This window comes from Solanum lycopersicum, chromosome 6, assembly GCF_036512215.1.
Source record: "Solanum lycopersicum chromosome 6, SLM_r2.1".
NCBI lineage: Eukaryota > Viridiplantae > Streptophyta > Magnoliopsida > Solanales > Solanaceae > Solanum > Solanum lycopersicum.
This window is the reverse complement of record NC_090805.1, coordinates 50,684,281-50,699,513: the sequence shown is the minus strand read 5'-3', so window position 1 is coordinate 50,699,513 and position 15,233 is coordinate 50,684,281. Positions and strand designations below refer to the sequence as shown.

The 15,233-nt window shown below is 33.2% G+C and overlaps 3 protein-coding genes across 4 annotated transcripts; 2 read left to right on the top strand and 1 right to left on the bottom strand.

The window, feature by feature from the left end:
- Positions 1-795: 795 nt before the first annotated feature.
- On the bottom strand, positions 796-3,659 carry LOC101245372 (uncharacterized). The gene is made up of 5 exons (XM_004242433.5): positions 2,682-3,659; positions 1,919-2,358; positions 1,263-1,456; positions 1,107-1,173; positions 796-1,024 (listed from the first exon to the last, which is right to left on the bottom strand). The coding sequence occupies exons 1-5, from the start codon at positions 3,355-3,357 to the stop codon at positions 986-988; spliced, it is 1,416 nt and encodes a 471-aa protein (XP_004242481.1). The 5' UTR covers positions 3,358-3,659; the 3' UTR covers positions 796-985.
- Positions 3,660-5,630: 1,971 nt separating this feature from the next.
- Positions 5,631-11,270, top strand: LOC101245666 (UDP-xylose transporter 3-like). Of its 2 annotated transcripts, none has more exons than XM_004242434.5 (9): positions 5,631-5,786; positions 6,052-6,095; positions 6,179-6,331; positions 7,308-7,492; positions 8,144-8,211; positions 9,356-9,488; positions 9,711-9,872; positions 9,954-10,226; positions 10,780-11,270. In XM_004242434.5, exons 3-9 carry the CDS (start codon positions 6,211-6,213, stop codon positions 10,894-10,896), a joined length of 1,059 nt encoding a protein of 352 aa, XP_004242482.1. In that variant the 5' UTR covers positions 5,631-5,786; positions 6,052-6,095; positions 6,179-6,210; the 3' UTR covers positions 10,897-11,270. The 2 variants fall into 2 exon arrangements, with proteins under 2 accessions (XP_004242482.1, XP_069155601.1); XM_069299500.1 differs by having other exon boundaries at positions 5,695-5,903.
- A 274-nt stretch (positions 11,271-11,544) lies between these two features.
- Positions 11,545-14,927, top strand: LOC101245960 (uncharacterized). Its single transcript, XM_004242435.5, has 8 exons — positions 11,545-12,086; positions 12,274-12,390; positions 12,476-12,669; positions 12,745-12,850; positions 12,972-13,119; positions 13,436-13,575; positions 14,084-14,250; positions 14,434-14,927. The coding sequence occupies exons 1-8, from the start codon at positions 12,026-12,028 to the stop codon at positions 14,725-14,727; spliced, it is 1,227 nt and encodes a 408-aa protein (XP_004242483.1). The 5' UTR covers positions 11,545-12,025; the 3' UTR covers positions 14,728-14,927.
- Positions 14,928-15,233: the final 306 nt, after the last annotated feature.

The window sequence follows — 15,233 nt, the reverse complement described above, 5'->3', positions numbered from 1 at the left end:
ATCTTATATAAATGAGAGAAGTTGTCTTTAACTTCTAAAATGACAATTTGAGACTAACTTTTAAAAACCACACAGATAAATTGAGTGAACAGCTCAACGAAATGCAATAATAACCATTTTAATAGCCCTATTTGAAAAATACTAGCTGAAATTTACAAGGTTTTTGGATTTTGGCTGCTTCAAAATCAACTTCAGACAACAGCTGAAACAAATTAACGTTATTAAGTTAACATCAATTATTAATATTTGAAAGATTTAATGACTAAAGATCGCATCTAAACTTTATCCTTTTTGCGAGTTTTATATCTCAACTATCCATTATTTTCTTTATTAGCCTAAACCATCACTTCTTTTTGTATTAAAATGCATCTCCGTGATGAATTGGCCAAATATTTGATCTCAACCGACAGGAAAGCTTGTGATAGATGATAGTCACAAAACATGTACAAATAATTTGAAAGAACTAATAATTAAAAACAGAAAACACGAACTATTACTTTTTCGCGGATTTCATACCTTAACTATCAATTGTTCTCATCCCTTAAAACACCATTGATAATAAAGCACAAAATGCATTAGGCCAATTCCGCATCAAGATGTGTATTGGTACTAAGAGAAACTCGCGAAAAAATGATGGTTTAGACAGGTAAATAGAACAATAGAGGGTTGAGGTATGAAACTCGCCAAAAAAGGTGACAGTTTTTGTTGTGTTTTACCATTAACTACTATCCTTTAGCTTGCAATTTGTATCCACTGATTTAAATCAGTCATACAAGGGACCTAAAAAAGCAACTATTTCTAGAGTAAATATGTCTTTCTCCACAAAGACATGATGTACAATAACATTCATCTGAAGTTTACGTATCTAACAAAATACACAGGAAGCTTGACATTTACATGATACAAAAAAATATACAAGGCCATACCTCTGCTTAAGAAAACAAAAGGCTCTCATACAAGAGCGAAATTTCTTCAAAATAAATACCTACGATATCAAGTTTCTCCACTTGTCCTTCAAGTCAACCTGCACAAAATTGTTTAGACTTCATAAGTAGGAGTAATATAAGACCAGTCTATAAATAGTAGTAGTATCAAAAAACACTTACTGCTGTCCTCGCTGAAAATATGTTAGGATAAGTGTTTAAGATGAACTTCCAGTTTCCAATACCATACCTACAAAAAAAAAAAAGGAAAACAATTAGAGCACTAAACCTTGTGTCGTTATTTCTTTAAAATCAGAGGAAGTAAGAGATGCTTCATACTGCTGTACACCAGCTCTCAAAGTTTCTTCTTCCAGCGAACTCCATTTCGTAACCTTTCTCCTTGTGGTGATCTTTTTATATTCATACTTCTTCAGGGGAGAAACTCTCACCGTCTTTGGCGTAGGTAATGTAGCCCTATTCGCTTTACTTGGTGATGGTGATCCTTCAGTTAACTTGTCTAGGAAATCATCCAACTGTATACAATTCAGCGTTTGTTTCCATTAGCACACATAAAATTACAAATTCGTTTCCCTCAATTTGGATATTTTTCTCAAATAAAGTTTGGGTGCCTAGGACAATTTTTTTCAAACAATAATATGCTTTAATGTTTATGCTATAATATTCCTTTGGCAAAACCAAATCTAGAGCTAATATCTGATCTAACCCCTCTAATCTCTACTATACAAAGAATATTTACATTACTTGACTTGGCAAAAAGTTTTGCGGATTTGGTTACAAATAATCATTTAGTGACTAGGCTAGTAAAGCTTTGATTTTGAGGATAAACAAATACTATCTTGCATTGAAGACTTCAAGTTACTATACACTCAAGAGCATACTAAAGAGCATTGTGCATCAATACATGCCAAGAAGCAGAGCATTTGACTGTGTATTTTTAAGCAGGTGGAGGCAAAATTTTTTTTTGATGCATATACCTCAATTGGATTGGCAGTAGTGTTTTGGTTCACTTGGTCTGGCTTGGATGCAGCACTTTGATGAAAATTATGCTGCGCCTCACATTTGTCCCCACTAGCTTGAAACAATCTGCTACTGGAGTACATTGGAGGAGGGGCTCTGTCACTGCGATTCCCAGCAGGCTGATGACCCATATTATCCCTTGCCAAATGAGACAGAGTCTCAGCATAACGTAGTGCCTCAGGTAGAGGATCCTTTACCATAGCACGCAGCTCCAATGAACTCAATTTAAGTGCTTTCTCTGCTTTCTGTATTTCGGCGGAAGAGGGTAAACCATCCTGTCCACCTCCACCAGATGCCTTAAGTTCTAACTCAATAGAATCATTGATCCTGACACCTTCTCTGGTGCGTTTGAAAGCAACATGCTTCTTCCTGCGCAATGCAGTTCCTTTGGACACTTCTGCAAGCAGAAAAACAATCATCTAAACATAAAACTCATGAGATTTATACGAGTTCAGCAAGCAAAATGTCAAAAGTTAACCCTTTACCCCTTAATAAGGATAAACTGATAATGGTCTTACTAAGAAATGTCAAAAGTACTCCCCTTTATAATATCTAATCAAGAGTGCCCATATTAACTACAGATAAAACACACATAATTCAGCATTTAACACCAACATACAGAATTTGGTCATCATTCATGGACTGGAGAAATAAGCAGATAATAGGTACAAATTTATCATCCAAATTTTGATCTTATCATAGAGTTTAATAACACACTACCTCTGTTATTTTCCCGGCGAGCTCCTTCTTTGTTCAACCCTCCAAAAAGTGTCTTCATTGTCTCATCAGACTGGTAAGCTTCCGCCACAACATCAAGAAAAGGAGACCCCGTTCTCTCTTTAGCTTCTCTAACAAAAAACTTAACCGACTCAACAGCAACTACGGCTTTACTCTTCATTATCACACTGTAAGAACACTTATCATCCCATAAAGCCGCCTCTATTTCATCCCTCCAATTCCATAACTCTTCCGATACAAACCCTACATTCTCTATTTTCTCCGTTAAATTGATTTTCCTTTTCCATATCCTCCTTACTGCGTCAAAATACTTACCTTTATCACCTCCTGTCCCTTCACTATTCAGAAACTTCACCGTACACTCCACTGCCACCGCACAATACGCAGCTTTCATAACCTCTGAAGCTTCAATCCCATCTTGATGATTTAGTTCCTCAATCAGCTCCAGAAAATCGAGGATTTTCTCATTAACTGAACCGTTAGAAATCTCAGATTCGATTTTTCGGATAAGCAGCGCCTTTTTTAGATTCGGCTTGTCGTTTGGAAGTGGAAGAACGTGAATGAAGCCGTTAAGAACGCTGTCGTCGAGCGGTTGCCGGAGGATGAATTCGAGAATCCAATGAGAAATATCAGTGTCGATATCCATTCGTAAAAGCATGAACTGGAACCCTAAAAACCCAAAATCCTTCGTAGCTATTGCTAGGGTTCCTTAAGAAATCAATATTCGGGTCGGGCCAGGTGATCCTCGGTTTCTTCGCCGGTTGCATAAATGCTCTGAACAATATACTCCGGCGATGCTACGATTATATATAGGGCTCCTTCGTTTGATTCAAATTTCAAATAGAATCGTCGAGTCCTGACTACGCTGTTTCGTAATTTGTAACAGAATATTTTATACGCCACAAACATTTAATTTTATATTACGTTTATGTAAATTCATCTGGTAATTTGTATAATGATATTTATATATATATAATTATAAGTGTATATAACGAAAATATAAATATATATATTTATATATATATTTTTCTATCATTTTATACAAACATAAATATATTTTATATAAAAATATATAAAATAACTAATTAAATATTGAAAATGCCTAATTATATATCGAATCATGATAAAAAAAATATTTTCTATAAACTACAATTGAAATAAATTATAATGATAACACTTAATTTATATAATTAAATATATTTGATTTTCTGTATACGAACAGTTAGTTAACTAGTAGAAGAATAACAGAATATTTAAATATTCTCATTCTTTTTAAATATTATTTTAACACCTTTTGGATGGTTGTTATTTGTAATTCTTTAGTTCATTTTATATGTCATGTTTTTATTTTATACTTGAATTTAAAAATAATGTAATTTTATCTTTATACTTAATCAATTTTTTTAGACTTAAATTTTCAATAAATAAATATAAATTAATTTATTTTGATTAATTAATTTAACTAATAAACAAGAACCATTTACTTGGCTTTTCTAAGTTGGTGAGATGCATATTTTCAAAGCTAATAACTCACAAGAATAAAAAAGAAAAAATATGATAATTTATGCATTGATTTATGAAATGACAAAGTATTATGGACCAACTATTTTAATAAAGAATGACATATAAAATGAAACGGGAAAGTATTATTAGTTTAAATATAATGTATGTTTTGATCACCACCTAAATTATATTTGTATTGTATAAGGTTATATCTGTTGTTAGATAACAATGGAAAGACTCGTTTTATATAGCAATTCCATTGATGTGGACGGTCTTTATTTATTATTATTGATAATTATATTTTATCATTTATTTCATAGTAGTTCATGTTTGTACTTTACGGTTCTTACATATTTACCATTCAAATTATAAAGGTGGACAATTGATATTTAAATGATAAAACCAATTCAAAATGTATTACAAATTTTAATACTTATGAGAATATTTGCAAATGAATTTATAGGGGAAAAAATATGGAATGTAAATTCATAATCTCTTCATAAAGTTAAATATTTTATGTATATAATTTCTAAAATTGACATAATATTACGATCTAACCCTCATAATATAAGAAAGTTACATAATGCACTTTATTGTGTTTAGAGTTATTTACCTTTAAAAATAAAAATTAATATTTATTAATTCTTATAATTTGTTTTTTTCAAAGATGGACTTGTATTCTAGAAATTCTAATTTTATAAGTATTATGTTTGGAATGCATTTACATATTAGAAGCAATGAATGTTGAAATATGTTTGGATTCATTTTCTAGATATTTTAATTAATTAATGTAAGAGAAACCATGAATGTAGTAATGTTTCAATTAATGTAATAGAATTGTCTACATTCAATCACTAATATGTAATAAGTCTTTATTTCCAAGCGTTATATTTGTTTAACTATTATTAATATTAAATAATAATTTGTGGTGAATGTTAGACTTCAATGTTCCTTATACACCGATTAAATCTTCTTCCAATATTTTATTTTATTGAATTATATATTAACTTGAATTAAAATAAATTTAAACTTTTACATATTATTGAGATTATAACATATAATGAATTTGTAATAAATTTATTTATGTAAATCAAATCACAATCTTAAGACAAGAGGTTATCATATAAGTGCAACTCGTGTTGCAACTCAAATATTTCATGGATATAATCTTTTCACAGACACAATCACATGATCCGCATAAAAAAAGCTAATTGAAATTCAGTTAAAAAATTTAAAGATATAATTCTAATTAAAATAAATTTAAAAATTTATATCTTATCAAAACTAATAATAAAACATATTAGCAAATGCTATTCATATCATAATTAATTAATTTTTCTAAATATTTCATTAATACATATTACCCCAATCGTTGGCACAATCACATGTCTCGCAAGGATAAAGCTAGCAGGAATTCAGTTAAGAAGTCACCAATTTAATTATTAAATTAAAAAAAGGTATAAATATTAGTGGTGCAATTTTCTTCGCTCTCATTCTAATTCTAATAACAATAATGCTTCAACTTCTATCGAACACTTAGCGCCTTTGTCACTTTGTCCATTTTCGTGATCCGAAGCTTTACAGGTTCATCTTCTTCCTCCATTTTTCTCTCTCCTTTTTACTTGTTCGTATAATCGTATGAACACTGAAAAAATGATTCAGTTTTTCTATGAAGTATCAGATCTATGATTTTGCATTTTGGTAATCTTCTTCATATATTAACATATTCTTAATTTTTTTTTATAATTTCTCTGCATTTTTATTGAATTTGTTGTTCGTGTTTGGATCTGTATATATCGTCGTTGAATACATCTCGTTTTTTTAATATATTTGAACGTTTTGTTTTCAGCTGAGCTGGTTTTGTATGATTCATGGACGCACGATTGCGATAAGGTAAAAAAAAAAAAACTCGTTTGTCAAATTGTGAGATGATTTTGTATTTAAGTTTATGTATGAAAATTTTTATTGATGTGTAGATTTTGAAGTTGGAATTGGAGAAGGAGTGAAAATGACAGAAAGCCAGAGGTTTCAGCTGGGGACCATTGGAGCACTGACTTTGTCGGTGGTGTCTTCTGTGTCCATTGTAATTTGCAATAAGGCGCTAATTAGCACATTAGGTTTTACATTTGGTGAGTTTTGATAACTTTTTTCGTAATGCAAATAATGGATGGTGTTTTGTTGTTTTTCTTTTGTTCATGTTCATTAGTGTAATAACTAATCTTACAAGTGAATTGCTTACATGCTTCGTGAAATTAGGCACCTGCTTTGTAATTGATAGTATTTAGTTTACCTTAAAAGATGATTTAGCTGATACATCGAAATAGAGGATAATCAACATAGAGGATTTCATATAGCCAATAACAAATATTTGGATTGAAGGATAGTTGATTCATTCATTGATTGTTTTAACCTGGTTCTACGAGATTCACTAAGAGCTTGTGCAAGGAAGTTTCTAAGTTTCTAAGATTGTCTCGTTTCTTCGATTGGGATGAATGTTCCGACCTCAACTAGCTTGGGATTGAGGCATAGATAGTTGTTGTTTGGGTGAATGTGATTCAGTAAACGTCAATATTCTCTGTTGAAAAATGGGTTCACCTATGTAATTAGTAGGGACCAGAACAAGCTCAAATATTTGGTTTAGTTATTTCTCATGTTTGTGCTCTATTTAGTCATTATGCAATTATTTTCTCTATTCCCTTAATGTAAAACAACTCTATGTGACAGTTGTTGAATTTGGCTTATGGCATACGAGCAGTAATAGAAGAGAACACAGAATCAAATGTACCAAAAAAGAACGAGAGAACACAAAATCATGTGCCAGTGTTTGCATTTAGTTAAACAAAAGTTAGAACATAATGGAATACTTCTAGATATTGCGCATTCGCATCTAAAATAAATTTTGGTTGTCAGTTGACACTTTTTTTTTGGTTATAAAAAAAAGGATAAGGAAATAGAGAGTTGGGAAAAGGATGATCCAATTTGGATCAGGGGATTGTTGATTTGTTGACACTTCTATTTTGGTACCTGCAAAACCTCATTAAAGAAAATTTTTATTTCTTATATTATTCTGCTTTGAGTCTCTAACTTCTTAAATTTTTTTCTCAGCTACGACTTTGACAAGCTGGCATCTTTTAGTTACATTTTGTTCGCTCCATGTGGCAAGATGGATGAGATTTTTTGAGCACAAGCCTTTTGATCCAAAAGCCGTTATGGGCTTTGGAATACTGAATGGGTCCTCTATTGGACTTCTTAATCTAAGCCTGGGATTCAATTCTGTTGGATTTTATCAGGTTTGTTCCTTTTCCTTTTTGCTGTTAATGACTATCTGGTTTGAATGTTCTTTACCTGGGATCCTGGCTGCCTTAAATAGTGATTTATCTGGATAAGATCTTCTCTCCCCCCCCCCCCCCTCCTCCCCCTTCCTCCCCCTTTAATCTTTATTCTCATTTGCTGTCCCCTTTTTCTGGAACTATATTTCAAGGTATAGCAATGTATCCACTGGGATAGCTTTTCCTCATAAATTAGTTTTCTGGTGATTACTTGTTTGGAGTATTAGGTTTTATAAGATCTAAACTAGAAATTGCAACTTGTTCCACTGTAACCTTAAATTATTCATATGACGATGTTCTACAAAAATCTTATTATGAAATGCTTAATGATCATTATGAAATTAATTATCAACATACATAGCTAGCTGAACTGTAAGGTTCTTTTCTATTTTCGTTTATTGGGGAGGGGCAGCAAACTTTTTCCCTTTTGTGGAAACTACTTTAGTCTTTACATAATGTGATGAGATTCTCTTGTTCCCTATCGGTCTCGAACATTCATCACAAACTCAATTCTAAGTTGTCTCTACAAACCAAGCCTTTTAGTTTCTAACTGATTTTAGAATCTAAAATGCAGTTTATTTTCCTGATTTTCTTCATTTTTTTGCATTTTAGATGACAAAATTAGCAATCATCCCCTGTACAGTTCTTTTGGAGACTCTTTTCTTCAGGAAAAAATTCAGGTAAAAGTACTCAACCTTGACTTTCTCAAAATGACTTTTTTTTTGTGATGACCGTGGTGTCCAGGCCAGCTTTCGCGCACCTCGACTAATTCCATACCGGCGTAACGATGTCTTTATTTTTTCCACAAAAAGTTCTTAAAAAATCAGTTATGTTACACTAGTTAGATAGAGGATCACACTACATTAACTTAACATCTATTTTTGAGAAATTTTCTCTTCCAAGCATATCAAACATAGGAATCTTATCTCATTTTATTAAGCTTGGAACATTACATTGGAGAATAAAATTGTCAACATGTGGTTTGCTTGAACCGTCAAACCAGAAGTAATTTCTTGGAACAATAAGAGTCTGAACCCTATGTCTTGTTATCTAGAAAGTTGAATGTCAGAGGTATAACATAATTCCCATATACAATCGTTTCTATACTAGATTTATGGCCACATCATCCATAGTTAAAGGTTGAGCCAACATGGTTAAATGAGATAGTGGAAGACCAAGTTTTATTGACAAGTTGTGCTTTTGATATATGTATGTTCCTTTAAAATGTTACTGATCATTAAGATTCTTGGAGCCAAGCCATCTCTGCTTATTTTGGGGTCTTTGATAATTTAAAAACCCATTCCACATTGTCTATTATTATTAATTTTTTTTTTATTGGTTTTATCACTCTTAGATAGTTTGTCCTATTTTTATGCAATGTTCAGAAACATCCTTGTCAACATGGATGGAACTCTTTTTCAAGTTAAGTCTTTCTTGTTTAATTCAACTGTTGACTACTTATTTAAGGCTGAGCTAGACACAATTTTAAGGTTGCAAGTGACTGGTGGATTATCAGATAAATGTAATAGTAATGGAGCAGTAAGTGAGGGAACTATCTGAAAGGTGAGTGCACATGAAGAGAAATTTTTACTCAAGTGAAGTATCTCTGTGCACAAAAAGAGCTTCTTTGGCTCCACAATTTTGACCCAAGCAACCTCTATGTATCTCTTGGTCTGGAGTGATGCTATTGCCCTATAAATTGATACTTTTATCTAAATTACATTCTGCATTCATTTACTCTTTTGCTTGAGCATTTATGGAATTATCCTTTTAGTTGTACATTTTTAGTAACAATTTGATTCCTGTCTCAACTATGACTTGCAGTAGGAATATCCAGCTTGCACTTACCGTTCTTCTCTTTGGGGTTGGAATTGCAACAGTAACTGATTTGCAGCTCAATTTACTGGGTTCTGTTTTATCTATGTTTGCAATTGTCACCACTTGTATCGCGCAGATTGTATCCTTTGCTGTATGGTCAATCAATTTTTTTAAGTTCTTTCCCTTACTGGCTCTGCTTACTTCATAAATCCCCAGTTTAGCAACCTTATTTTGTGGCAAATAAGACTTCAAATCTTTTTGGAAGTTGTTTTGTATGTGTTAGAAAATGATGTTGGACCTATAGTTCACAGCTATTACATTATATCTTCTCTTGTTTGGATATCTTAACCCATCTTCTTAGATGACGAATACCATCCAGAAGAAGTTCAAGGTTTCTTCAACCCAGCTCCTGTATCAGTCTTGTCCTTATCAATCAATTACTTTGTTTGTAGTAGGACCATTTTTAGATGGGCTTTTGACAAATCAGAATGTATTTGCTTTCAACTACACACAAAATGTGGTGGTAAGTTACAAAATCATTTTCAATTTTAAGCTAGATATGAGCATTTAGCACTATTTGTTAACTTTAAGGTGTTGATGGCAGGCCTTTATTGTTCTATCCTGCCTTATATCCGTCTCTGTGAACTTCAGTACTTTTTTGGTAATTGGCAAGACTTCTCCAGTCACCTATCAGGTCCTTGGGCATCTAAAAACATGTCTTGTTTTGGCCTTTGGGTATGTTCTACTTCGTGATCCCTTCAGCTGGCGAAACATTCTGGGTATCGTCATTGCTATGCTTGGGATGATACTCTATTCATATTGTTGTTCCATTGAGAGCCAGCAGAAGTCTATAGACGCTACCTCACTTCTGTCTCAGGTATTACACCTTTGTTTTTTTGTGTTCCACATTGTTCTAGACAAAAAAGGTATTTTATATTATCATACACCAACTTGTGCAGTATCTTGATTTGCAAGATGATTGTTAACGATGTTCAATAGTGGCCAAGACTACCTCCCTTCATTCAAGCTCATTACACTAGTACTAGATTTGCAATATTTCTTCTGAAATGGTTTAGTTAGTGGCATAACTCGTTAGAGGAGCAGATCTAGAAGAAAGTTGTCATTAAATCCTTGTGCTCCCTTTACTACCTCATTGTTTGTCACCTCATTACACTGCACTTCTAGACGAAAAGAAAAGGAAACTTGCAAAATGGTTTAATTAGTTAGTGGCATGGGTCATGGGAGAGGCAGATCTGGAAGAGAAGTAAACTCTAAAACCTTATGCTCCCTTCATTTTAAACCACTACTCTTCTAGTGCTTATACCGAATGTCACAGTTCCAGAAGCTGGTGGGGTTGTGTTTTATTATCATCTTTCCTTTGTGCATTTAGAACATAGATTTACTAATTCTCTCTGTTTCTGTGGTTGAAGGTAAACGAAAGTGAAACCGATCCTCTAATAAATGTTGAAAAAGGCTCTGGCAATTTACCAGATAGTGTTGTTGCTCAGGCCCCTAGCTGGAATTCTAGCAAGGATCAGCACGTATAAAGCTTCTAACGGTTGGCTATTGGCTAGCCGTTTGATCAGAGTATAGGCAGACATTTTCAGCAATGAAGATATGTGTCTGCAAAGTTTTCCATACGTCATACAATGTGTTACAACTTACAACATTTGAAAAGAATATAGCTTTCTATTTTGCACTGCAGTTAGTAGATTTGAAGTATAAGAATAGCTGTCGCAACTTAGCATTTTTGTTATCGAGCCTTGTACTAGTTAGACACACTTATATACTATACAAATTTACCTAGTTCAGTATTATGTTCCTCAGCAGCTAATCACATTATTTCTTTCTTGGATTAGTTTATGTTCATTATGACGATGTTGAATTCGAATTGATTATATTTTGCTGAAGTCTTTAATTATTCTAGTTCTCGTCCCTTCCCATATATGAGAGTATGATGTAAATTTTCTCTTCCCCTTTCCCCTTATTTAAGGTGATTACATAAAATTGCTACATTTCTACTACTGCTTACAAATTTCAATAATTAATTAAATATTCTTTTGTATAACAATTTTTTTATATGCTTTTATCATATTTTAATTACTAATTATTCTGATTTATAGTATATGATATCTAATTGGGTAGCTTGGATAGAAGGAGTAATAATCTATCTCTTAATTCTCACTCAACATTTCATATTCACTTTCTTTTTTGTGTATTTACTCTCTCCTAGGAGCTCCCTTTTGCTTATTTAGTGATTTAAATTCATAATTTAAAATTAAAATGAAAAATATTTACCATTTAAATAACCCTTTTGATTTTATTTAAGCATATTTAACGTGTGCACCCTACTAGAAAACAACCCAACGACAACAACAAAGAAAAAACATTCCTTTCATTTTAATTTAATTTACATGGCATTATTTATTGAAACAAAAATTTTCAGAAAATAAAGAATATTTTCTCAAATTGTATAAGGAGAATATTATAAATTATATTATTTTTTTAAAAAAATTACGACGGACTAAAAGTGTAACTTTGCATCCAGCGCCGGCGAAGTAAAGCAGTCGGATGACTTTATCCGCCACCTCTTCTCCTTCAACAATCTCCGGCTTTTGACCCGACCCGTTTGTTATCTCTATTTTCCCCTGCACCCGCTTTTTCTCATAAACAACAATGGAGAAAAAAGGGAGCTCGAAGATGAATATTGCGATAATCCATCCCGATCTCGGAATCGGTAAATTATTATCTACACATAATTATATTTCTTTCGTAGATCTGTTTATCATTTCAATTTGTTGAATTCTTGATCAAAATGAGTTATTGGTGGAAGATCATAAATTTCAAAAAAGATTGGGTATAATAATTATTTGCATCAATGAGCAGATCTATTGGTTAATTGAAGCATATTTTATCATGTTTAGGTGGAGCTGAAAGGCTAATTGTTGATGCTGCTATGGAACTTGCTTCTTTAGGGCATAAAGTTCACATTTTTACTTCACATCATGATAAAAATCGATGTTTTGAGGAGACTCTGTCTGGTTAGAAATCTTACTTTCTATACTCTAGTCATATGGTAAACAAACATCCATTTGTGCCCTTACTGATGGGAATACCACTTTACAGGTGTGTTTGATATTACAGTTTATGGTGCTTTTCTTCCTCGACATATCTTTTATCGGCTTCATGCAGTATGTGCTTACTTGCGGTGCATGTTTGTTGCTCTCTGCTTGTTGTTTATGTGGCCTTCATTTGATATAATTCTAGCAGATCAAGTCTCTGTTGTTGTTCCGATATTGAAGTTAAAGAAGTCTGCTAAGGTATTTTGATGGATTTGATGAAATCAACTGCTATGATATGATCATTGAGATATATGAAGTTTATACCTCATGCAGGTTGTATTCTATTGCCATTTTCCAGATCTTTTGCTGGCGCAACGTACAACTATTCTTAGGAGGATATATCGGAAACCTATTGACTTCATAGAAGAAATAACAACAGGTTTTTGTTGACAGTCTGCCTTCTGTCCGTGGTGTTTGTTTATCTGTTATCGTCGTTTTACTTGTTTTTTCTTATCTGTTCAAACATCTGCTTCTTCTTTGATTGCTTGGTTAAACTATAGGAATGGCAGATTTGATTCTGGTTAACAGCAGGTTTACAGCATCTACTTTTGCATCAACCTTCAAGAACCTAGATGCACGTGGGATTAAACCAGCTGTTTTGTATCCAGCTGTCAATGTTGATCAGTTTGAGAAACCTGATGCCATCAAGTAAGAGACACCTTTCCATCTCTTGGTACCTTATAGTTCGAGGTCTGATTGCAATAACACAACAGTTTTCAATATTTGATCTTTAATTTTCAAATGCATCTGCCCTGGAGTTCCTGCCCTTCCATGTGCTCTTAAAAAGGAGTGAGGAGGGGAGGGATAGTAGGGAGGTGGAGAGAAAGTTACTCCATAGAGCTCAAAGAAACACAACTAATATATTAGATGGTAGTATCATTTCAGTTATTCATTTGTCTCTTGGAGGGGCATCTGATAAAATTCGAGCAATACAGTGATAACTTCAGTTGTTCATTTGTTTTAGGCTGAAATTTCTATCCATCAATCGATTTGAGAGAAAAAAGAACATAGAATTGGCAATATCTGCCTTTGCCATGGTTCACGCCCATCAAGTCCATGATCATCAAGGAGTTAACATGAATGATGTTTCCTTGACTGTTGCAGGCAAGTTTCTTCAGTTCTTCAAGTTCAATGTATGCTGCATTATCCACCAACATTTTCTTGTTCTCTGCTTTGCTTCTGTCATCTCTTTTATTTGCTGTTGGTATTCATATTGTATGGTTGATTTGCATTATTTATCTTGCTGTTTTTAATGCAGAAGTTTCTGATATTCTGTTAGAGGTTTTGCGGAGTTTATCGAGAGCCAATAAGATATATGAACCTGTCTGATCTCATGTAAATGATAAGGATATTTAGTGCCCTGAAACTATATAAAAATCAGATGCTACTAGTTATTAATCAAGCTAGCTATAGGACTTTTTTCGGTGCTTGTCTTCCTTTGATGATAAGCCCTCTTTTTTTCTTATGTTACCTTAATACCTTGAATAGATGAATTTGAAGTATGCTTCAATAAACGAGTCCAAGATACCTATTGTCTACCATCAGTGGCTGAATATATACTCAAAAGAAATCTTCCTGCATGCTAATAGAGTTCTTCCTGCTTTTATTTCAGGAGGCTTTGATAATCGCCTTAGAGAGAATGTCGAGTATCTAGAAGAACTGAAAAAGTTGGCAGAAAGGGAAGGTGTTTCTCAGCGTGTCAGATTCATCACATCTTGCTCTACTGCTGAGAGAAATGCACTCCTTGGCCAATGCCTATGTGTTCTTTATACACCAAAGGTATGTCATGATTCTACTATCTCTTCAATGAGGAAAAGAAACATTTATTCTTGAGAGTGATTTGTTGGAGGAATGTTCGTCTTACCTTGGAGTATGCTGTTAGAAGGACCATCTATATTTTTTCCCATATTATTTTCACCTTGAAAGTAGGATTACATTTTCATTCCTTTTTTGAATGAGTAGGATGAGCATTTTGGTATTGTTCCTTTGGAAGCAATGGCAGCCTATAAACCTGTTATTGCCTGCAATAGTGGGGGTCCAGTGGAGACAGTAAAACATGGCGTGACGGGCTTCCTCTGTGACCCTAGCCCACGAGAGTTTGCTTCAGCAATGTCTAATTTTATTCAGGATCCTCACATGTCTGAAAAAATGGGGCAAGACGCTCGTCAACACGTTGCTGAGTCATTCTCTACCAAGATTTTTGGTCAGCATTTGAATAGATATCTTGTTGATATTGCTCGAGGCAAGAAGGAATAAGTATCCTTTCGGACTGTTACCTTAAAAGCGGAAGTTGTAGTTAAATTAACTGCGGGAGTTTACTGCACTTGGCGCTCCCTTTTTAGTTTAGACCACACTGATTGTGATACAAAAGTTGGAAATACATTCTTTTTTCTTAGTAATGCTTATCAAAAGTTACAGAATACTTGTTAAAAATAGAAGGTTATGGGGTTGTGGAAGTGGTTTCTCAGCTGTTCTTTTTAGGTTGATTTCTAGGATAGTCATTCAACTAATACTTCTGTTGATTCTAATTTTTTTCAACCGAGAAAATGATATTCTAAGATAATAACTACTATTACCAGTTGAGTGATGGAGAAATCAACTCCATTCTTTTTTCAGAATTAACATATAAATTAGTGTTTACTTTTATATTAGTGGACGTTGGGATATCAAATTTATTTTGGGGAAAGGGGATGAAATTGCTTTCTTCCTTCATTATGGCTTAATAATAATGAATAAGAACATTCAAAATGTCGTAGTTGAAT

Coding starts and splice junctions, on each gene's coding strand:
- LOC101245372 (XM_004242433.5), bottom strand. CDS start 3,357: ATGCTTTTACGAATGGATATCGACACTGATATTTCTCATTGGATTCTC. Junction 2,359..2,681: donor TCGCCGGGAAAATAACAGAG/GTAGTGTGTTAT, acceptor TTCTGCTTGCAG/AAGTGTCCAAAGGAACTGCA. Junction 1,174..1,262: donor TTGAGAGCTGGTGTACAGCA/GTATGAAGCATC, acceptor TTTTTTTTGTAG/GTATGGTATTGGAAACTGGA.
- LOC101245960 (XM_004242435.5), top strand. CDS start 12,026: ATGGAGAAAAAAGGGAGCTCGAAGATGAATATTGCGATAATCCATCCC. Junction 12,391..12,475: donor TTTTGAGGAGACTCTGTCTG/GTTAGAAATCTT, acceptor ACCACTTTACAG/GTGTGTTTGATATTACAGTT. Junction 12,851..12,971: donor CATAGAAGAAATAACAACAG/GTTTTTGTTGAC, acceptor GTTAAACTATAG/GAATGGCAGATTTGATTCTG.
- LOC101245666 (XM_004242434.5), top strand. CDS start 6,211: ATGACAGAAAGCCAGAGGTTTCAGCTGGGGACCATTGGAGCACTGACT. Junction 7,493..8,143: donor ATTCTGTTGGATTTTATCAG/GTTTGTTCCTTT, acceptor TTTGCATTTTAG/ATGACAAAATTAGCAATCAT. Junction 10,227..10,779: donor CTACCTCACTTCTGTCTCAG/GTATTACACCTT, acceptor CTGTGGTTGAAG/GTAAACGAAAGTGAAACCGA.